General features: G+C 42.8%; 1 protein-coding gene across 2 annotated transcripts in view; it reads right to left on the bottom strand.

Moving 5' to 3' along the window:
• The window catches only part of LOC128913724 (cytosolic carboxypeptidase 6-like), a 335,261-nt gene that overhangs the window by 90,650 nt on the left and 221,340 nt on the right, over positions 1-23,271 (bottom strand). For both annotated transcript variants that reach the window (XM_054211794.1, XM_054211795.1), the window contains one exon: positions 15,111-15,263. In XM_054211794.1, the coding sequence (XP_054067769.1) occupies positions 15,111-15,263 (153 nt within the window). The remainder of the gene's footprint in view (positions 1-15,110; positions 15,264-23,271) is intronic.

Genomic DNA, 23,271 nt, shown 5'->3' on the forward strand with positions numbered 1-23,271 from the left:
GAATTTAAGTTGCCAGTGAAATATAAAGGACCCTTAACACAGGTTCCTGCTCAGTCATTGTGGCCATGGTGAATTCTTTCAGCTATCCAGGGTCCTCCTATTGAGCCTTAAAGCTAGTAACTTTGCTTGCTAACACAATGCTAGTATTTTTCAAGTCCATCTCTTATCAAAACCAGGGAAAATAAGATTTATTTCTTATTAAAAAAAAAATCAGATGCAATGGTTCAAAATGCTAAACTTCTCTAGACTGAGAAAATCAGACTAATACTGAAACGAGCAAAAATTCTTGATGAGTAGCATATATGAGAAATACCTTTGGGTTTATTAACATTCTGAATGTTTTGAAGTTTGTCTCTCGTTATAAAAGGGAAGACTTTCAGGGTTAATTAGAATAAGGTGGAATTTGGTTTCTTATTAGCATTATGTAAAGAAGTTTCCAAATGCAACTTGTTGTTCTTTGTGGTAACGTAATATTTAGCTTTGTGGTAAATTGTACACAGAATGTATTCTGTTATGTACATATCATATAATTTCCTCCAAATTACATGGTAGAAACCTTGAGGATATTCTGAATATCCATGGGACAGGGAGGTAAAGCTCTCATAAGGACTGATGGGGAAATTAATTGTTAATTTGATACATGGAATAAAATACTTAAGGAGGTCTACAAGAGGGAATGTTCTCTGACTTCCTGCAAAAGAAGCCTTCAAAAGACTACTGAGACCATGAAACCGAGAGAAGCTTTGTCTTCAGTTAAAATTCAGAAACAAAAAGGAAGATGATCATGCTCTGGGGATTGCTTCAGAAGTCAAGCAAACATTGATTTCAATGGATAGTGCTTTGTGTTCAAAAGAAAAGTTCCTGTGGTGGAACTTTTAATGCACAAAAGCTTCAGCTGATGAATATGGGTGTATGGAGCCAGCTCAAAGGAAGAAGACAACAAACGTGTCAGAACATGGTATTGCGAATAGTGAGCAGAAGTATCACTCACAAGGGGAATGAGCTAATTCTGTGGCTGTATTTGGCACAGTGAAAACAAGGAAAATGTCAGAGAAATGCTTCAGGGCAGACATTAGGGACTGAAGAACTCCAGTGATTAGGAGACTCACTTACTGATACGGGGTACCTATGACGATTATGGAATCTCATCAATTATGTTTAAGAACAAATTGGAAAACTATCTGCTGAGTATAGTTCATGTCTTTGGGATACAGTCTGGACACAGGGTGCTATTCGGCTCTATTTCCCATGATTTTAATCAGGCTAGAGGAAGGTTATGAGTTGAATTCCTCATAGATGGTTCTTGAGAAAAATCTTACATAATATTTTCATCACAGTTCTTGGCACAATAGAGGAGGACCATGCCAACAAAATTTGCTGATGACACACTGTGGAATGAATCATCATTATGGAGGAGGCCCTGAATATCATACCAAAAAAAAGCAGTGGGATGACTTCAAGGACCGAAGTGATACTAGTCAGATGAAACTCAGCTGCACAAGTGCCAGGTCATGTACTCAGGGCCTAATAAAAAACAATCTCTGCTATAAGCTGAAACCTCATCAGCTGGAAATAGATGAAGAGAGAGTCTGATGTATTACTTCACTGAAGTGATTTTTGCTTTCTGGCAGAAAATAGCTCAGAAGTTGGATCTGGTTATTGGCAAAATTATACTTGCCATATTTCAAAAGTGAAGCATAAGTAGTTTAAATAATTTGAGGGGAGGTTTGTAAATGGTCAAAAAAAGAAAACAAAATTTGGATCTTTCCAGAGTTCGAATTTTTATTATGCTATGGGTTTTTTTGTTTGTTTGTGTTTTTTTTTTTTTACTTTTTTAATACAAGTTCCAGTTTCAGCTGTGCAAAATTACTTGAAATGGCAATGGCATTAATAAAAATCACCTGTTCATTTCTTTGCCAGGTAGTACTGCACTTCCAGGAATAAAAAGAAGCTGAACCTTCATTTAGGTGCATAAATGTAGATTTTGGAGGTTAACTTTGTCCTCATTTTGAAAAAAAATCTGATGCCATAGACCAACTTGATGTCTTGAGTGAAAAGTAAGATCTCCGATTCAGCTCAAGAAGGTTGGGGTAGAGAAAACGTAACATAAACCTTTCAAATATGAACACGTGCATGTTTTGAAACAGTGGCTTGGGCTTGGCTCTAGAGCAAATGTTATAAGCCAGAACGTGATTTCATGTCTCAGACAAAAAGAAGAAAATTACAGATTCAAGAAAATTCAACTAATGACAAGGAAAGGCAGCAGGTACTTGCCTGAGTCCAACCTTCTACTCGCTGTTTCAAGTCAAGATAAATGGAGTGGAGAAATAAACAGGCAAAACTTTGACTCCTCACCAGAACTAATCTTGGCAACGGATAATGGTGAAAACGAAGGCTATGAAAAGCCATATATTACTATGGCAAAGAAAGAGCTTTTTGCATGCACATTTATTTAATCAAAGTCTAATCTGGGGAAAAGAGGTGGGCGTGAGGGGGTGGGAATCCAGGGGCAAGAGAGGGGAAAAAGCACAGGTAAAGTTGTCCGCAAATGAGTCTATTGTTTTTCTCGGAAAATCTATTGCCGTAAACCCCTTGCAAAGCTGAACTGAAGTCATCATTAAGCAAATGCACTGAGCAGGCACAGCAGGAGAACAGCTAAGCAAATATTTATTTCTCCAAGGCTGAATCGCATGGGAGTGTCAACAACAGCAACAGCAAAAAGTACAAAGTCTGGAGGGTGGGGGGAAACACCAAAGACTTTGAAGTTCTTAAACAGGGATATTTGTATAAAATCAACAGTAATTCGTTATTAAAATACAGAGATACATTGAAGCTCACAGGCGGACTCTACTTCCCAGCTTGTGTGAGAAAATTCAGTGAACAAATAGCTATCTACAGGATTAGGAGGTGCCAAGCAACAAGAATCCAGTGTTAAGAGCAGAGCAGGAAGGGTGAAGAATTCCCCCACTTTCTGGTGGGAAGAAGCCCACCGGAAAACCACACCTGGATTTCACACACACTTGGCAGCCTCAAGGTGTGCTGACCCCCTCTCTACATCTTGGGCATTAGTGGCAGCTTCCCCAGGCCTTCCTACCAAATTTCATTCCTCCTCCCCATGCCTTGCAGAATACCTTCTGTATGACCAGATTCCCCATTGGGAATGACAGTGAACAGCCAGGCAGCACAAAGAAATTTGTAAACCAATTGGACCTTATTCAGACATTGCGGCAGACACAGAGATGTGTGGAAGGAAATAAGAAAAAAAAAATTGCATGCAAATTCTTTCTGGAGTGGTCTCAAAGCAGAAAAAAAAAAAAATCTTGGCCCTTAGTCAGACCTCTCAACGTGCCAGAACCCCTGTCTCCCGGGCAGTCTTGTCTCTTGGCTGGTAAGGACACTCTCTACCACACAGTGTGTCTCCTCAGTGAATTCAACCCCCTGGTAGCTAGCTTACAAGCTCAACGGCTTAGGCAGCTCCCATATGGCTGAGGGATACTCTTGGTTTCTCAGCACTGCTCCATCGTCCTGATAACAACTACTGGAATGAATGCCCCGAGCAGTCCACATTCACAAAGCAAGGGCAGGCAGTTTACTGATAGCCTCTGCGTGCCTGTATCAAGCTCTCGCAAGAGTGGCTCCAAAAGACGAAGAGGAATAACAGCACATTTCTCACATATCTGAGACTGAATTTTCCACCCTTTGGCAACCTAATGGACTTGGAATCTGAGTGATTCTGCTTGGAAGGAGCTTCCGCTGGTGGGTCCTCCTCCTCAGTGGACGTGTGACTTCGCAGGAGACTTTTCTTGATACAGCATCAGAAAACCTCAGATTGCACGAAAGGAAAAATTGGAGGCAAAACCCAGTAAATCTGGGTCCGCTGCTCAGTGAAAGAAGAGATGCCAAAAAGGGCTGCAGTGTCAAGCAGGCTCAGTCTCCACGCAGTGGTGGATGGGAGCTTCAGTTCTACCTTTCACTGATGGCAGGGCAAAGGGACAGGGTACAAAAGGGAACTTTCTCATACAAGACTTTGAATCTTTGCCGTCTTCTGAAATTGTTCAACATATTAGGGAGAAAAATGATCAACGTATAACCGCAGTGCAAGTCAGACCTTGCCAAGCTCCTAGCATGGGAAGCAGGGTGTAGGCTGCACATCACTTACGATCAATCCTAAGATGTTTCTCCAACGCAGCAAGAAAGGAAATGACAAGGTACAAATGACTCAGAAAGTAATTAGGAGAGAAATCGTCGCCCAGACAGAAATCTGGTCACGGACTTTGACAGATTGAGAAAGATGAATTTCTGATGTAGCAAGGTCTAGGGGGTTCCTGAAATCCAACAGATAGATTTTACCAGCTGTTCACATCTACTGCAACCTAATTGATTGTTTATGTGCCCGTGGAAGGAAGTAGCAAACTGCATATATCTGCAAAAACGTGAGATCTAGTGCGCACATGAATGTTTCCCAGAAGATCATTTGTCCTCACAAACAGAGTATCTGCATGAAACTCAGAATAAGCTCAGAACTCAGCTGATAGGAATCACCCATCTATGAAATCTATGAAGATGTAGGTCCAGGAAGTGTTTTACAAAAGGACGTAGCATGTTCAACTGTATTCACACAAGAATCAGAGAATCATCTTCCCTGGAGAAGAGCAGAGACATAAACACTGAGAGGATTCATGATTAGAGAGTGGTTTCATATTACAACACGTAATTTAGAATATGCTGCATCACCCTATGCCATTTCCATTTGGGAAATAAACTGTATTTCACAAATGAGGCTAACTATTCCTAAAAAAAACCGAAAAAAAAACAAAAACCAACCAACAACCCCAAACCCAGAAAAACTGCCCACATTTTGCTCATTCTGTAGTTGAGCAATGAACAGTTTACCTACTGGGGTAAACTGGGATTATGCATACAAATTGCTTGGTGTTCTTCACCTATCAGCACCAGCAATGGCCAGGTGTAATCAGGACTCAATTACGGCCTCACCAGAGTTATCTGCTGATGCTGCTCTTATAGCTGAAGAGCAAGCTTTTGTGCTAAAGCAGGTCTGACCTCTAAGAGCCCTCAACTCACTGCCCCAGTGTAGCAAAAAAAGTGGTGATAAAAAAGTTAGTAGTTAGCGCTCTAGAAAAAAAGGAATGACACACTTGTCATCAAGGAAGAACAGACATGCCATTGGGAAATGGACTGGAGCCCAGACAATGTCAAATCCATCTCGGTGAAGAGTTTTACAGTATCAGCTATAACTCACTCACTCTCATTTTCTAGAACGCTTTATTGAAGTCTACAAAAGTTAGAAAGGGAGCACAGAAATGCACTGCCTTTGAAATCTTTGCCACAGAAGATTGTAAATAGCATTATTACACATTGTGACTCTTCTGTTTGCCCCTCCACAGGGCGCTATAACAGGGGCACAACTGGTAGCTCACTTTCCCCATGTAGATAGTACTAATCACTGCCACAGTGTGCCCAGCACTCACTGCTTTGGCCTTGCCATTCTTGCAGCTGGTAGCCCATCCAGCTACCTTACGAGCAAAACTGATCTCCTTACTTCTCTGGAAGCACTGAGGAAACTTCTCACTTCAAAAGCCAACTTAACTCTCTCCTCACACCCACTTCTCACCAGCTCCATTAACTCTCTTAATAGACTGGAAAGCGTATGCGTTAGTGTTTTTTGTGATAGACTATCAACTCCATGCCAACTGGGTCTGGAGACTTGGAAATGATGGCATTTGGGAGACTGCTATCAGGCAGCCTTCTTCCAATTTATTTTACAAACAAGCTGCAGCCAGCATCTGAAATGCAGATGAGATTATTAAAAAAAAAGAAAAAGAAAGGAAGAAAGGAAGAAAGGAAGAAAGGAAGAAAGGAAGAAAGGAAGAAAGGAAGAAAGGAAGAAAGGAAGAAAGGAAGAAAGGAAGAAAGGAAGAAAGGAAGAAAGGAAGAAAGGAAGAAAGGAAGAAAGGAAGAAAGGAAGAAAGGAAGAAAGGAAGAAAGGAAGGAAAGAAAAAGAAAAAAAATCCCAAAGGCAGAAAGCTGAACCGAAGGAGGTAGTAGGCAAAGAGGAAGGATTCTGGGAGCAGAGATGTGATGAAATGAGAACAGAGCTCAAAATTACTCCCCGATTCATCTCATCTTGCAGCTTTGCCGTGTTTCTGATGCACAGGAGGAAAACATATTTAATCTCAAAATCGTTTGTGACTACTGAAATTTGGGAAGTGTGGGTTTTGAAAAGTTCAGGATCATTTCAAAGAGGGATCCCATTAACGTGGAGTTTTTCCAGATCCCTTAGGGACAGCCAGATTGGACTGATATTCCTGTGAAAAGGGCTCGCTCGCTCACCCTCACCGACGGCTCTGCAGTTGGTCAGCATTTTGTTTCATAACGTTTGTGCCTGGTAGGAAACATTGAGGTGGGCAGCAAACTTTGTGTTTAACAAGGGAATATTCTCTGAACTAGAACCTGATTTGCAGAAATCTGAGAAAAGGCATGCAGAGGAGATCAGAAACGACTTGACCTGTCCTAAGAATGAGAGAGAGAAAAGCCTGAAACCAAAACCTGAGGAACACATAGCCTCAAATCCCAAGAGATCTTCACCTTTCTACTACCTGTCTCTTTTTGCCTTCTTTCCACTGCTCAGTGGAAAGCAGACAGCAATCACCTTCTCTTAAAGGCAGCATCGCATTGTAGGAGTACCATGAACACAACTTGCCTAGCACCACATTGTCAGGCTTTAAAGTGTGGTTCTCCTCAGAGAAAGAACCGTTTAAAGGTACTCTGCCACCACACACACATCTGCTCCCTGAGGGGCTTCATTATCCCTTTAATGCAGAGTGCAGGAATACCAGATCTTTCCCCCTCCCCGGCCCTCCTGAGTGTCTTTCAGTCATGCCTGCTTAAGTTTGCTGGTAAAACCCACATATATGCGTGGTCATTAGCAGAGGGGTTGGAAGGAGGGAGCTTTAATAAGCTCTCAGTTTATGCCTCAAAACCCAAACTACCAAATGAACTCCCTTTTTGGAAACTCTGTAGTTAGAAAAGCGAGTGGGTTTCATGCTTCAGGGTTTCAGCTGTTCACCTGTGAGAACTACAATAGCTGCACTTTTCTTTTCACTGCTCATTAATATCCGTGCTCTGCCCTGTCAGTGCTCTGCCGTACAGCTCCAGGACTGATGGAGGTCTCCGCAGCCCACTGCCTGTCTCTGCACCTTGTACTGGTTACACTGGCAGCACCAGTGCGGGGATTTGGTCCGTGTTTCACATTCCCCAGGATTCATCCTCACGTCCACTGAAACCGGCTGTACTCACAGCTCCCACCTCCCCGAGTGCTACAGCACTGAAGATGCTTATTGAGTTCACCGGCTTCACCACAGCAGCTAATGCAACTGGAATCCAAATCAAAGCAGCAGCTCTTCTGAGAGAGCTTCTTAAACAACACCCTGCATCCAAACAAAGCAAAACAAAAGGGGGTTTTTTGTGTGTGTGTATGGTTGGACTTGATGATCTCAAAGGTCCTTTCCAACCATGAAGATTCTATGATTCTATGACCTTACCTGAGACCTTCACGAAGTCAGTGGAAGGCTCCCCTACAGAGTTGAGGAGCCCATCACAACCTACTCAGAAGAGGCAAAAGGAGGAGGCAGATTTCACCCCATCCTCTAAGCAAACCTCAGCTGGAGCTCCTCTTGCCACTAGATTCTGCCACCCTCAACACACATGCATGCATGCACGAGCGTGCTGTCTCCCGAAACATACTTCCTCAGGTCCTCTCAGCTCCTTCTTCCAAGAGTCTGCTTCTCCCTGTCACCAGAAGTGCACTTAGCCACACATGACAGCATCACCTACTCAGCCATCAACCTGTGCGCAAACCCATCACCCATCAACCAGGGAGTTAGTTGGGAGCTTATCTCCCTTTTAAGAGCCAGTCCAAGCTGTGACCAGTGATATACACCAGTAAGGGATCTGCAAATGCTTCAGGGTAATAATGAAGAAAATATCTGCGTTCCTCCCCACCCTGTTCTTTTATTAATAGCAACCTCAGCTTCTCAGAGCACATCCTTCCCCAAAGATGCCAAAGCTGGCATTTCCCAGTCTAAGCTCCACAGAATAATCACACCATTTAGAAAAATAACTCGTGTCTCTGGAGTTCTCAGTTTCCCTATTTGTCAGTAGAAAACGAGACATTTCCTCAAAATATACAATAAAATAGCCTCTAGCAATAGCCTGCAATGCTTCTCTTTACAATAGTTTTATGAGCGTGTGCACGGTCTCCTGGGAGTGCTTTCATAATCATTTATACAAATGACAGAAACTTAGGACAATGAGAAGCAGAAAGGGAAATACAACCATGATGCCTGCAGCTGCTTTGAATAGTCTGCAGAAAAAGTGCTTTGCTCTGTGGCAAAGAGATGTTCGGCTCATTTGGAGGTCTGAATCAGGAGATTACAACCCCTCCTAAGGAGGGGCAGCATGCTGTACACTGCTCCCAGAGCAACCCAGTGCAGCCTATTGCTCAAACCCCTCCTGGGCTCTCTCACTGCTCCGGAACAGTTCTCTGAACCAGACTTGTATTCTACATATGTTAAAGTATCATATAGTTAAAGAGTTAATACCCAGAAAGAGATTCTGGGAGGGGGACGGCTGTCTAGTTCTTAACCAACTTCCCACCGCTCCTTCACAGCACAGTTTGTCCCAGCAGAGCGAAATTTGCAGCGCCCTGCAAGAGAGGCAGTTTCTATTTCAATGTAAAGGAGCTCCTTTCATTTGTGCTACTCTGGGAGGCTGTCACCGGCTCCCAGCTTGCTGACGTTAGGTAAGAGTAACGATGGTCGTTGAAAATACACCATAAAATTGCTATGAAAACTTGTTTCTTCTGTGGACGTTCAAAATTTCCACCTGTGTGGGGACGGAGAAGGGACTGTCAACTCCTATAGGCACAAACACCACGCCAAGAAAGTACTGAAAGAAAATCCATTTACTCAAACACTTCCCCCCCCTCCTTTTCCTTTTCTTTGCAATACAAATTAATTCAACCCTCTGTATAAAAAGAGGGCTGGACTGGTTCAGCGCGATGTAATGGAACAGTTTCATTTAGCCGCGACTCTCGAGAGGGCAGAGTTCTTGTGAGACCAAAACCTGCAATTCTTAGAAGCGCAGGAGTTACCAACCTGTTCCCTGAGCCACCAGAAACACGTTTCCTCTCTCCCCTCACTCAGTCTCCAGGAAAAATAAATAAATAGATGAACTTATGGAGCAACATGTCCAAGAAGCAGCGAGCAGAAATGCATCCCAGAGGGGTGCTAAAGCGCATAATAGCTGTATTTGTCTTTCTGGAAATGCCCTGGTACAAGACAACAAAAAAGAAGGTAGGATCATTTGTTGTGCTCAGGTTTTCAGAGGTTTCTGAGTAGATCTCTTAAGCTTGCCTGATGTTAACAAAACCTACCTGAATGCAACAGCTGTTTGCCTTTCTAGGACAAGAGCCTTTTTTGCCAAAGCAGCAGAGAGGGTGTTAGGAGACGGTGGTGAAAGTGAGCATGGATTTTACTTCGGGATGAATTCTAGGTCTGAGCAACTAAGAATCATAGAATTGTCTAGGTTGGAAGGGATGCTACTCCCCCTTCCCTGCTTGGCCACATGCAACACAAACTGGTTCCTCTATTTTGGAACAGATTATTGGGATTTGCTCATTCAGTGTTCAGGAGCCGTTATTACTCCCTCAGGGACTTGTGCCAGCACTTCCTTCAGACATGTCCCAAACCGCACTGGGATTAGTAATAGGGATCACAAGACTAAGAGGGGGATGTCCATCCAGGGTAAGTGATAACAGCCCAGCAAGGCCACCATGGGTAGCTGGGAGGAGGTTTGCTGGAAGGAATACATCTTCCCTAAGCAAGCTTGGATGGATGAGGGGGGTGCTGTGGAAATGCGAAGAACAGACGTGGAGTATGTGGATAAAAGGAAAACAATAGAAAATATAGATAGATTAAAATCTTTTCCTTGGTTGCTCAATTTTAGATATCCAGGCTAAAAAAAGTCAAACCAACTGAACAAATAATCCACAGCAAAAAGTACTAGGGGAAATCATTCCATATTCCTGAGACAACGTAATATGTTTTAGGTCACAGTGTTACGGCAATGGGGTTAACAACATGTTTCCCTAAATGAAGCTGGGTGGGCTGTTGTTCAGAGACCATTGTTGAGTGCACAGTGTGGTATAAAACATCGGGAACTGCTGACAGAGAAACCAGACCGGCACTTTGGGGACCTGGGTTTTATTCTCTGATTTCCTCAAGCAAGTCACTTCCCACCCACTCTCTGTCTCTTTCCCAACACGACTGGAAGCTCTTGGGTTGTGGACTTTCTCAGTAGTTACACAGTGCCCAACATGATGAGACCCCAAGTTTTTATCAGGCTCACTGTGGCACAAAGGACAACAAACGGTATTTCCAAGGAAGGTGCTCTGCCGGGGGGTTGAATACAAGAAAATGAAACGAGAACTCAAAATTATCCCAAGTACCACCAGTTCTGAGTGCCAAGAAAAAACTCAACAAGATTCAGGCAAGTATCTCTGGCCAGTCTTTATCCTTTAACTGCAAAGAAAAGCAATCTTTACAAAGTGACGAAGCCATCCAAGAATGGCTGCGGTTGTTTCTTTTAAATGAACCAGAGAGAACAGATGGTCTCCTCTCATACTGTCACAAAGGTCAAAATTAGCCACCCCTAAGACTAGCAGGTTCTTGAAATGCTCAAGTGCTTGTGTCTGGTCGTTATGACTAATCCACTCTCCAGAACAAGAAAGGGCAAATGAAGAGCACCCCTCCAAATACTGCAACAACTCCTAGCCGCGGCTGATGTGTAATGCACTCAGACATGGTGTCAACAGCTGCTCCTAAAACCCAATGAGTCAGCCTTTCAAAAGAGCTTGTCAGCTCTCCCTGTTAAAGCTTTCATAGAGATTATATTTACTCCTCAATGTTTAAAAATATCCTTCTTAAACCTTGAAAACATGAAATGTTTTCCTTACAGATTTGTCCTTTTCCCCCCGACAGCTGCCCAAGAATCTCTCATGTATTTATCTGGGGGCAAGACTTCCTAGCTCTTCTTTCACTTTCCTCTCCACGTGCCGACAGCTAAACCAAAGGCAGGCCTCTGCTTCTGAAGTCATCTACAAATGAAAAATTTCTGGTCCCTTTCACAACTTTTGCCTGCAAACTGCAGTCAGCCTTCCAGAGTACTGCGAGGTTAAGCGTCCTGCTCGACAGACAGGGTACAGAGACATTGGGTGGCTTGCCTTGGGTCCTTCAACAGGCATGCCGGCGCAAATCCCCCATCCATCCCCTACTCTAATCGCCAATCTCCCTCGGATGCTGTCATTTAAATAAAAAGGCCTATTGGAAATGACAGGTGAAGAAAGCAGTCCAGGCATGAAATGCACTCTAAAGTATATTAATAGAAGGTTGCCAGACAAAACGGCACAAGGCATTTGATCGTATCATCTTAGGCTTGTTGTTCATGCTCCTTTGCATCTGGCTGCGTGCTTTCTGCCAGATTCTCGGCTGGAGGAGCAGGCTAGGATTTGCCTGCTTTCCCCAGCCCATGCCGGGCTCAGCTGCAATCATGCAGAGCACTGAAAGAAATCCCTTTGAGTCGGGATTCATTCCGAACATGTAAAACCCAGACAAATGACTGCTTCTCCAAAGTGAATCCCATTTCACAGCAAGTAGGTTATTAGTGTGGAACTCCATACAAGTAGCCTGCATTCAAAAGCCCTCTGCATTATTAATAGAAGATGAGCTTTTGACATCAAAGGAGAACCATTATGTATGCTAAACGGTGGCAAAAATTGTACCCGCACTTCAAACCTTTTCAGTTCTTTGTCCCTTGTAAATCAATCAAGGTTGACAGATGCTTTAAGGAGAGTAATCTTTTCAATGATACTGTCAATGGATAACATAATGGAACATTGTCTCTGTGCTGTGTGAAGACATGGAGCTAGTCAATTATGGACAACACTTCATGCAGCCGCCAGTTTTCACTTGAAGTGCTGCTGTTGAAGTATTATAATCCCAACAAATGGCCGCAGCAGCATACAATGTAAATGAGACCTCCTGAAGCTTTGGAAAATTAATTAGTAACAACAGTGGTCCATTCCCACACTTTCAAACACCAGCCTGGTAATGTTAACGATGCACTTCCCCCCTTCCCTTTGAGCAGTCAATAGGGCGTATTTACATACACTATTTTTAATCTTCAACACTTTTTTCTCTCCCCCCCTTTTAAATTCAGGAAGCTGTGGATTCTTTTCCTCCCTTTCGAGCGGCAAACTTCACCCTTAATATTTCCAACCAGGCACATAACCCGCGTGGAGCTGAAAACAAGAGAACAGAGACTTTCCCACTCGGAGACAGCAGTAACATTCACTCCTCCTGCTTCACACACGTTGGACGCTTTGTGGCTGTCTCCTTTTCCAACACTTCCATCCCCTCAGCTGCCCTGAGAAGAATGGCTTGGGTGGGTGGCAGGGGAAAACCTTCTGGTCTTGAGAGGCCAGTAAGGCGCGAGCTGAAAGCCCGATGTACCGAGTGCCAGCAGCACCTAGGTCAAACAGCGGTGCACTGGGTACTGACAGATATATCTGGTTGCCATCTTCTATAGAAAGGAGATTGAGAGTCAAAGGGGAGAGACCGTACTGTTTATTTAGCTATTGGCTTCTATTTCCTACGTCATTTTTTTTGAAGATTTTCCCTTTGTCAACCGAGGCTTGCGCTAAGAGGGACACTTAATCTCCCACAGTAACAGAGAGAAATCCCACACTTGAGCACAAAATTTCTAAACTCCTATCAATTTTCATTGCTATGATCTGTGAATGCCCCCTTATCTGTAATGTGTTTTTGAAACAACCAGGTGCAGATAAGAAACTCAATCACCGAGTTCTTCGTGGAGAAGAACAGGCTGTTCCTTGAACCCATCTCCCTTTTCCCCAGGCTCCAAACAGCTGGGAGCAGACGCAGCTGCCGTCCCTCCTCGTGTAGTATGGATTCGGTCTTCTGTGCTCTGGGCAGTTCTCTGAGAAGCCCTTGCAGTGGCTGACTGCAGAAAGCTTCACACTGCAGCGGTCCCCCGAACCCCCAAAACATACACTCAACGGTTAAACAACACTGACATGGGTCAAACAACACTATGAGGCAACAGAGGACGCAACAGCAGCCACACACCCTCCCAAGCGCCACCCGGCCAGCTGCCGCCGCCCATCCCAAGAAGACAAGATAAATGTTTCATCTACTAGAGAGCCCCCTCCCGGGAACAAAAAAGACAGAGGAAAGGATATCTTCTACCTAGCCTTAGAAAAGTCAGAGACTGATCCAAACTTTTTGCCCGCTCACATAAAACAAACTACCATAGAACAGAGAAACGGACAGGAGTCGGGCTTCAATCCCTCCTTCCTTCTGCTGGAATAGATCTGTCAAGGAAATAGTGGCACAACTCCATTTCTGTACTCACTTCCCACTCAAACTCCACAGTGCAATACGCGCAAACACATGACAAAAAAATTCTCTACTGCATCTTGATGAGAAAGCTTTAGGCTAGCATTCTTGCCACGATGAAAATGGCCTTTTTTCCAATTACAGTTTCTTTTGCTGTGCAGACTTGTCTGCTTTCGTATCTGTTTTTAGATTTTGTTTCTCCGGAGCTAAACACATGGAATGCTGCAGGGTCCCCATCCTCCTCCACCCATCGCCTCTGCTACGGGCTGGTTGGGATAGCACTGCGGAGGAGACAGCTGTCCCCATCTTTGAAAGGAGACCCACGTTTACCTCTCAGTACCAGAATAATGAAGTATAAGCAAAAAGGGACTGAGAAAACCTACGGTGGGTAACAGAGAGATTTAAGAACGTCACAGACATAAAATCAGGGCCTAAACAGTAGGTTCTTCTGCTCTTCTCTGCTCGGTGCAGGATTCCAAAGTCATTTTTAATTGAGCCTGTTCCTATTATATAGCTGCCAAATATCATCCGCTGCCTGCCTTCTTCACAGTTCACGGCTGGAAGCTTGCACTGCCTCGGCTGAGATGTGTTTCTGAATATTTCTTATCTCAGTCAAAGCAAAACGGGACACCAAACGCCTGCTCCTTGAAAGAATGTCCACTTAAGCAAACCAGGAGTGCATAGATTGAAACAGAGCAAGGGATAGCTGTGCAGAAGTAGCTTAGCTGGCAGCTCCACAGGTGTGTAAAGTGGGCCAGAAGATGCAAACAAGCAGTTGCAGGCAGGCTTGGGTGTTGTGTGTTCCACTTGCACAGCTTTCAAGGAAAGCTGATGCACAAAAGAGGTTATGGAAAGGGCCAGGATGTCATACTTGGACACCAAGCTGCAACACACTGGACCAGAGTCCTAAATCTACTGACTTCTGCTGAGCTACAGCAACCAACCCGCGCTAAGCATCTGTTCTACTCTATTTGAAACTTGCTCTAAAAACATATGCCCCCTCCAATTCATTTATAGGAGTTTATCACTTATTTCCATTATCCAGAGATACCTATGCGCGTATTTTCTTCCAAGTTACAAGACATGTATCGAGCAATCGCAGATTTTCTTGCAGAACAGTTTTCCATGATAATATCAAAGAATTTCAAAAGCATACATTGCCTTTGTCACAACTTTAAGCAAAAAATTATCTAACCTTTTCTTTCAAGTTTATTATTTTTACTTCTGTTTGCTATTATACTACTATTTAAAGTGCACAAGTGAAAAAAAAAATGCCAATATAAACAATGAAATAATAAAGCTGATCCAGTTGATCAAAAGATGCCAGATCTTCTGGTAAAAACTAAGTGTTCCAATAATTCGGAATCAAAGGTTGTAGTATGGAAGATGAAGAGCCTGCCTCTGTTCATGTGTCTAATGACAATATATAATATCACAACTTACCACTTTTGGATAAGGTAAGTATAAGAGGAAAGATGATAGCTAATAATGATAAAAATTTTAAAAGTAGCCATCTATTCATATTAACATAAAATTCACACAATCCAATTAAGCCAGATATTTATAATTTAAAAATAAATTAGGAAAAAATTAATTAAGAGAAACATTGCTTACGTAAGAGAAGTCTTCAGCATTTTGACAGAGTAGCTTGGGGAAAACAGCCTGTCGCTGAAATCTTTCCTCATCTTCAAAGATGTTCCCATACATGAACCCATTCATCATGGTGGAGTGGGCATGGATGTCGATATAGAACTCCAGGTTAATCTTCTGTTGAGGGAAAACAACAGCAACAACAAAAAATTCAGCATGAGATAAATCATATCTGTGCTATGTAGGTGAAGCCTCCCGTAAATCCAATACTGCCATCCTTGAATATAACCACGGTGCCAGCGTCAGAGAGCCATGCTAAAGGCATTGCTCTGATGCGTCCAACCACTCAGGCCTCTTTGTGGGTGCACGTGAGATGCAACACAGGACCATCACGGACATTTCTTTACCTGTTCTGAGAAGGTCAGAACATTTATGCAGCACAGGACACTGCGCAAAACAGAGCCGAAGCGTTATCCTTCACTTTGATACAGGGCTTAGTGCCACTGATAAAAATTTTCACCTTCCAGTTCTAGAGCATGATTGTTCAAGCATAGCTTTGCCAGCTCTGCACAGTTCTACATCTCAATATGCAGATGTGTCCTTCTGCCAGGACAGACAGGCTCAAAATGTGTAAAAAAAAAAAAAGTATTTCCTGTGCAATTTATTTCCGTTTATAAGGAGAAATACTGCAATAGTATTGACCTTACTCTGCTTTGTAGTAGTAATTCAACACAACAACTCCCAAACGCAAGTGCCTTGATTGCCTCTCCACTCGTAGCCTCCCATGTAATTCTGCATCAGCTCTTACTCCAGAAGAAACCACCAGGACCCTCTAACACAGAATTGCCTGCTCTCCCCAGGTAAGAAAACACTGCTCAAGTCTCCAGTCCAGGGACACATCTTTTCCTCACAGAATGTATAGGTGATACTACTTCCCCTGCCATCAGGGGCAAAGAGTGAATGTTCACCTTGATCCCCATCTACTGTACCGTTGACAGCAGTGAGGAGGCAACATCCAGTACTAAAAAGTGCTACCACAGCAGATGACCCTGGGTTACCCAGAGTTTCCCCAAACTCTTGCAACTTATGGTCCTGATCAAATGGTGCTCTGTGACAAGACAGTGACAAGCCCACCCCTGTGACCTGGCCACCACCAGTAAGGACCTTCCTGGTGACCAGAGGGTTACAGTTCAGATCTCCCTGCTCCAAGAGGGGAATGGAGAAGAGCTCTTTTAGCAGGACCGGGATTACGATGCTTAGCCCCGTACCCCTCAGCGACAAATAGGGGCCTTGGCCAGTAGAATGCAACACGCAGCTCTCCAGCCACGTCTCGTCTGCACATAAAGCTCGCTCAGGCTGCTGGAGAATACTGAGCTACAAGCCAGTCCAATGTAATACAAACGCAGTTTGTATTATGCAGTTCATGCGACAGCAGTGTCAGCTTTTCTAGAGAGTCTCTGATGGGGGGAGAACATCATTTGGTATGTGAAACTAATATGATACAGATTTACTTTCCCTTGGCAGAAAACCAATGTACAATACACAGTGACTCTTTAGTTTAATTAAACAGCCTAGAGAGAGTAATACTGTATCTTATTAAGCCTCTCCTATGTTAAAATGTTAGGTAACGCAATATCAATATCTGACCATGCTTCATAGGAAAAGGAATATTTGACTGTATATGACTCTAATACAATAAATTGTTTGCTCCTGACAAAACATTGTGCTGTGCTATAGAGGACCAACACTGCAATAAAACACACATCTGCTATTCGGAGATACAGCACCGAGGAGAAAGATTAGCATTGACAGGATGAAATACCACATAGGATTTTCTTCCTCTCCGAGCATACAGAAATTAAACCCTAGATTGAGTAATATTATTTTTCATAAGATAATTTCCCCATCAGAAACAGAATTTGATGAGATCAGATGCACACTGGCATATCACCATAAGACAGAACACGTTGTAAAGTCTCAAAACAGTGATTTGATGATGAAGTGAGGAGATAATCAAGTTAAACTGGGTATTTGTAAAGCATGAACGTCCTTCACATGCAAGTCAGTGACCTAAGTCATACTTATTTTAGAACACCTAAACAGAACTCTTTATAGGGGCATATTTACTAATATAAAGTAATTGAGAAGCACAGTGAGATTTATAACAATAGGCTACTATCATCTGTGTCTTACACAACACAAAGGTGCTGACAAAGTGTATTTATGCTATGTCATTCTATACTTATTCGTCCGCAGTTATCAGATTGTTTCCGAAAGAAGGTATCTACAATCCAGGACACAGAAGCACAGGTTACTAAGATAACTTTCCACAGGCTATCCAGCAAGAAATTCACCTGCAGAACATGGGTGACCTGAGTCTCAGCTTAGTATTCAATTGACCAAGTCATCCAGTCTAACTAGAGAATATCACTAGAGAGTCACTAGGGAATATTTTCTAAACGCTCCTAGGATTCTCACTAAAAAAAAAAAAAAATTGCTGGTAAAAGTGTTCCAAAGAATTTTAGATAATTTCTTGGGATGCTGGAATTTCTTTGAAGACCTTTCTTGATCATCAAAACCATTTTCAAACAGTCTGGCTACAATGGCTATTTGTGACGGAACAGTGCCCTTCATAGATATCCCTTTCACCTAAAGATTAAGCTTCCAGATCGTTTATTTGGAAACCACGACATTCAACAGATATCTCATCACCCACAGGAGTGTTTAAAAACATTTATCCAGTCATTCATTACAAGGTATTTCAAAAGTCGTTTCCTAAGTCACCCCTCAATAACTATTCCACTGTTTTTTCTGGTCTTTGTTCCTTACTCTCCTACTGAACTTGTAGAAAATTCTATTTCACATGTTCCCGCCCACTCAATATAGCCCAAATTTGTCCATCCTATCACGTAAGTTGTTAAACATTGCTAGAGTAATTGCCAGTTAGAGGTACTACTCCCAGACACTGGTGGATGTGAACAGAACGGTATTTCAGTGGTTCACGTTTCTTTTCTTCTCATCACATTCATTATTTTATCAAAGGGAAACATCTTGAGCATTCTCCATTACAGACAAAATAATTTAGTGCATTGTTAATGCTAACACATGACTTCCTAATGGAAAAAATTCCCTTTATTCACAGACACAAAGATATTGTGGCCTTAAAATGGACAATAACAGCCCAGTTAAACTCAAAGTTTGCCACCTCGTGCCCCAGGTAGTAGACAATTTGTTTGCAGACAAGTTTCGCAAAAGAATCAAGATCTGTTCCTGAACAATAATGGTATTTCTTCTCTCTCTTTAGAGTCATACATATTCATAAGTACTTTACACGTAGGAACTGTTTCACCCACTGCCACACTACGAATTTAAGCTAGGGAATAAAGTTTCATATTTCAGTTGAGGTTCTCTGGAAGATTTTGACATAATTACTGATCTTCTGCAATTTAGGCAGGATCACAGAATTAACATTTTATTAAATATATAATGTCACCTACTGATGGGAATTTCAGAAAAATCATCAGAGAGCTGACCTTCTGAAATTGTATCTCTTTGAGTTAGGGAGAATTTTAATGGGAGAATGAGGTTAATAAATGTACGTGTGCATTTACATGAGCACATACAGACACACTTAAAACATAAACCAACCCTACCTGCCATTAAACCCCAGGGGTGCCCTTCAGCATCTACACAACAGAACCCACCCCAGTTAGGGCTTCTGATGCAGTAGCATTTACAAGTAAGAAAGGGAATGAATTTAGAGGTGGCTCAAAGTCTCATAGTCACATTTGCTTCAGCCTTTAAGCAGAAAATAATGAATAACCAGGCTCAAACATCTCTGGATGCCATAGCTGCCTTCTGAGAGACTTACAAGTTACATCCTACAATATGATATTAAACTCATCATTTTCTGCTTTAGAGGTGGAATGCAAAGTGATTCAGATGCCTTATAAAAATCATCACGCAATTTAATTCCCTCAAGTGTCTTTTCTTTGTGCTTACAAGCAGCGACAGAGATTTTCTCTATCGCACTCTCTTTCTTAAGTAAAGCTGTAATTACCTGGATGACCCAGCTTACCGAGTTGGAGAAAACAAAGGCAGACTTGGTCTTTCTTTTCTCTGTGTGTCAAAACATAAATCACTCGCCAGACTGCCAGAGACAATGATTGAACCCCACTTCCAAGAAAACAACAGTTAACATTCTCTCCCTTGAAAAGAATGGTCTTTGCCTCTCCTTGCCACTTCCCACATAAAACCAGAATAAATAAATAAGCAAACAAATTTCTGCTCTAAAGTTCATTTGAATCCCTGCCTTTGTGACACACGCTTTCCGCTGTTCTTCTGAGTCAGTCTAAAGTTTCTGGCAGCTTGAGAAATATACATATACATTAGGGAGGGGGAAAAAAATGAAAGAAATCATGGATAAAGAATAAGAGCTCGCGTATATTGTCAAGATAGGAAATAGTCAAAGTAGCACAGAAACTGGAAACTGGCTCATGATGCCGTGTAAAGTTTTGAGAAAATACATTCTCACTTGTTTGCATTTTTATTTCATTAGCTGAATACTTTTGGGAAGGTCAGTAATTAAAGAGCCAAAGGAAAGAACGATGTGCTGATATGACCAAAGTTGCATTTTGAACACTGCAATTATGATTCTTAAGGAAACAGAAATTTAATAAATAAATAAAATAAAAATCAATAAATGCCGTAATAAAAGGATAAACGTGCATTGAGCCCAGAACATGAGCCACTAGAGAGGCAAGTGATGCAGGAAGAAGCCAGCTCGATCCACCAGCTGTCACTTCAATACGGATTTTATTAATTCTTGGGCATAGCAACTGGCTTAGAGAGAGAGCATCCAGAAGCCTTCTTCACTCCAGTATTTCATACTTGCAATGTTTTATACAACCGACTAAAACCATGGCTTGTCATTAGTGGTAGAGAACACAACAGCCTCCAGGCAGACTCTGCACTCTTACTGCTAAGCCACTGTTTGTAGCAAACGGACATACAACAGTTGGCACAGCATAAGGGGTTTGTCCCTTTTGGTTCAAAAAAGATTCGGAAATTCCCAGAACACTGGCTCTCTGATGCTTCCTCAGGACCAGAATCTCTCAAAAGAACATTCTGCCCAGGTCTCAAATATATCCCGTTTGACACACACACGCAGGTATTTTGTCAACGCTTACAGTGGTGGCACCAGAAAACACAAACACGTTGTGCTAATAAGCAAAATAAAGGAAAACTGACCATTCAACGTCACTTGTTCAGCGGTCTACATGCAACTGGAAAGCACCAGTCCTGGGCCTTTCAACTCCAGGGAACTCTGCCCAGTGCCTTGAATCACTCTTTAGGGAGGCACAACACTCGCCCCCTTCTTACTATGCAAGGGAACATGAGGTGGAATGCAAAGTGTCTGGGTACAGTTCACATTTTCAATCTTCCCTTGAAATACCTGGATTTAGGTGCCCAGTAAGGTGAATTTTACCCAAATCACTTTTCTTATATCTACCTTCTCCCCGCATTTTTCCACCCAAATTTGAAAGGGCCAGCATAAACACATAAAAATAAAAAAGTCAAATACTTCCAAGAACATTTTCCTCTGACGTTCTTTGTAACCTCTGACAAGTCAGTCCTACAGTGTCATCTCCAGTTTTCCAGATGATGTAAGCCACAACTTATTAGAGACACTATTTCAGAGGTATGCCACTACCCCTTTGTAACCATAGGGACAGCATCCTTCTCCTTCCATTCATCGTCTCATGGACCACTTGCTCCACTCACCTCTGTAGACACTATGGCAACAACAGCAATTATTTACAGAAGAAATTAATAGTAGAAAAGTGGTTTAATATTTTTTAAAACCTTCTACAGGTTAAAAAACTTTAAAAAAAGTTATAAAAAATGTTTCCTCATCTTCCTTCCAGAGAAGGGAAAATGCCAGCTTAGAACCACTCATTCTCACTGATATGAAATACAAAAGCCAATTTCTCCTTATTCCTGTAGACACCTTTACACAATCTGACGTCTTTTAAGTGTTCCTGCAGAAACAGCTTGCACACATTATTGATGCACCACTAACACTGCATGACCATCTAGCAATTCTTCTTAACACTTCGTGCATATTTTTCAGGTTATTCCAATGACATTCCACGAGCTGCTGTCTTTTGGAATGAACCTCTCCAACCCAGTTGCCATTCAAAAGTAATTACTTACCGATCTGGTTACACGGAAAGTTCTCAATCTAAAACATGACACTTCTTAATGATAGGCACAATCTGACATGACTCATTAGTGCCTCAAAGAGGATGGAGAAGACACTTCTGTTGGTTCCGTGGATTCATACAGCAAAAGGATGGCATGTCTGTCAACACTGCTTTCCTGCCTGTCTTAAAAAGTAGGGGTTGGCTTTTATCTGTAGAAGAACATGGGACCCACTCCAATGAGGCTGAACCCTGCTCTGGTGTGCCCATCAGTAGCCCCGAAAGGAGCTAAACTCATAGTTTTGGTCTCAGAGTGGGAGGTCAGCAGCATGCATATTCTGATTCTGGTTCTTCATCTGCTTCTTCTCTCACCTGCCAGTGAAGATAACAACACCTCCTGAGGATTAGCTGACGTTTGTAAAGCACTTTGAAGATATAAAGCATCACAGTGCCTACACGTTAAGTATTAATTCATCTGCCAGGCTGATTCACTCTTTGACCCCTCTGCAGAGATGTCCAGTTAGTGTCAGCTCTGGCAGTTTTTGCAATTCAGGCACCTGTCCACCAGCTACTGGACTGAAGCCAACAATTCACACAGGACAGAGAAGAGCCGTCAGATGGTAGTAACATTTGGTCACGACAGGCCTGAATTGGATTTGAAAGGGTGACATGGAGGTGAAAGGCTCTATCAAGAAGCCACTTCTGTTGAAATGCATATTAAATTAGAGAGGGGCCAAAGAGACAATGTTAAGACCCAGATCAAGTTTAGACAAGACTTTTGGGTCAGCTGCATGGAAAATTCTTGTATAATTTTTTACCCTAAATGAACAGGAGCCAGGAAATACACTCTTCTGGATTTTGGGCCTGACCCCAAGCCAAAACTAGAAGGGTGAGTCTGAACAAGGACAGTCATTGTTCTGTCTCATCCTTTCTCTCTCCCTCAATATAGAAGCCAACATGCACATAGAATCACAGAATACTTGGGGTTGAAGGGTCTAGTTCAACTCCCCTGCAATAAGCAGGGACATCTTCAACTAGATCAGGTTGCTCGGAGCCCTTTCCAACGTGACCTTGAATTTTTCCAGGGATGGGGCATCTACCACCTCTCTGGGCAACCTGTGCCAGTGTTTCACCACCCTCATTGTAAAAAACTTCTTCCTTATGTCTAGTCTAAATCTACCCTTTTTTTAGTTTAAAACCATTACCCTTTGTCCTACTGCAACAGGCTAAAAAGTTTGTCCCAATCTTTCTTATAAGCCCCTTTTAGGTACTAAAAGGCCACAATAAGGTCTCCCCAGAGCCTTAAATTCTCCAGGCTGAACAAGCCCAACTCTCTCAGCCTGTCTTCATAGGAGAGGTGCTCCAGCCCTCTGATCATTTTTGTGCCCTCCTCTGGACCCACTCCAGCAGGTCCACGTGTTTTCTGTGTTGAGGTCTCTAAAGTTGGACACAGTACTCCAGGTGGGGTCTCACCAGTGCGGAGCAGAGGGGCAGAATCACTTCCCTCAACCTGCTGGCCACACTTCTTTTGATGCAGCCCAGGGTGTGGTTGGCCTTCTGGGCTGCGAGAGCACATCGCCAGCTCATGTCGAGATTTTCATCCACCAGTACCCCCTACTACCCCTTCATCCCCCAACCGGTATTGATACCGGGGGTTAACCCGACCCAGGTGCAGGATCGTGTACTTGGTCTTGCTGATCTTCATAAGGTTCAGATGGGCTCACCTCTTGAGCTTGTCCGGCTCTCTCTGGATGGCATCCTGTCACTCAGGTGTGTCAACCACACCACTCAGCTTGGTATCATCTGCAAACTTGCTGAGGGTGCACTCGATCCCCTCATTCAATCCACTTGACTGGGAAGATTATGGATGGATTTTGTGCACATGCTTTACTAGTGATTGACAACTCTTTCTCTTCATCTTCCTGGCACAGCCTCGCCACAAGAAGAAGTTATCCGTGGTCATTAGTCTTATTCCGTTCCTT

This window comes from Rissa tridactyla, chromosome 8, assembly GCF_028500815.1.
Source record: "Rissa tridactyla isolate bRisTri1 chromosome 8, bRisTri1.patW.cur.20221130, whole genome shotgun sequence".
Lineage (NCBI taxonomy): Eukaryota > Metazoa > Chordata > Aves > Charadriiformes > Laridae > Rissa > Rissa tridactyla.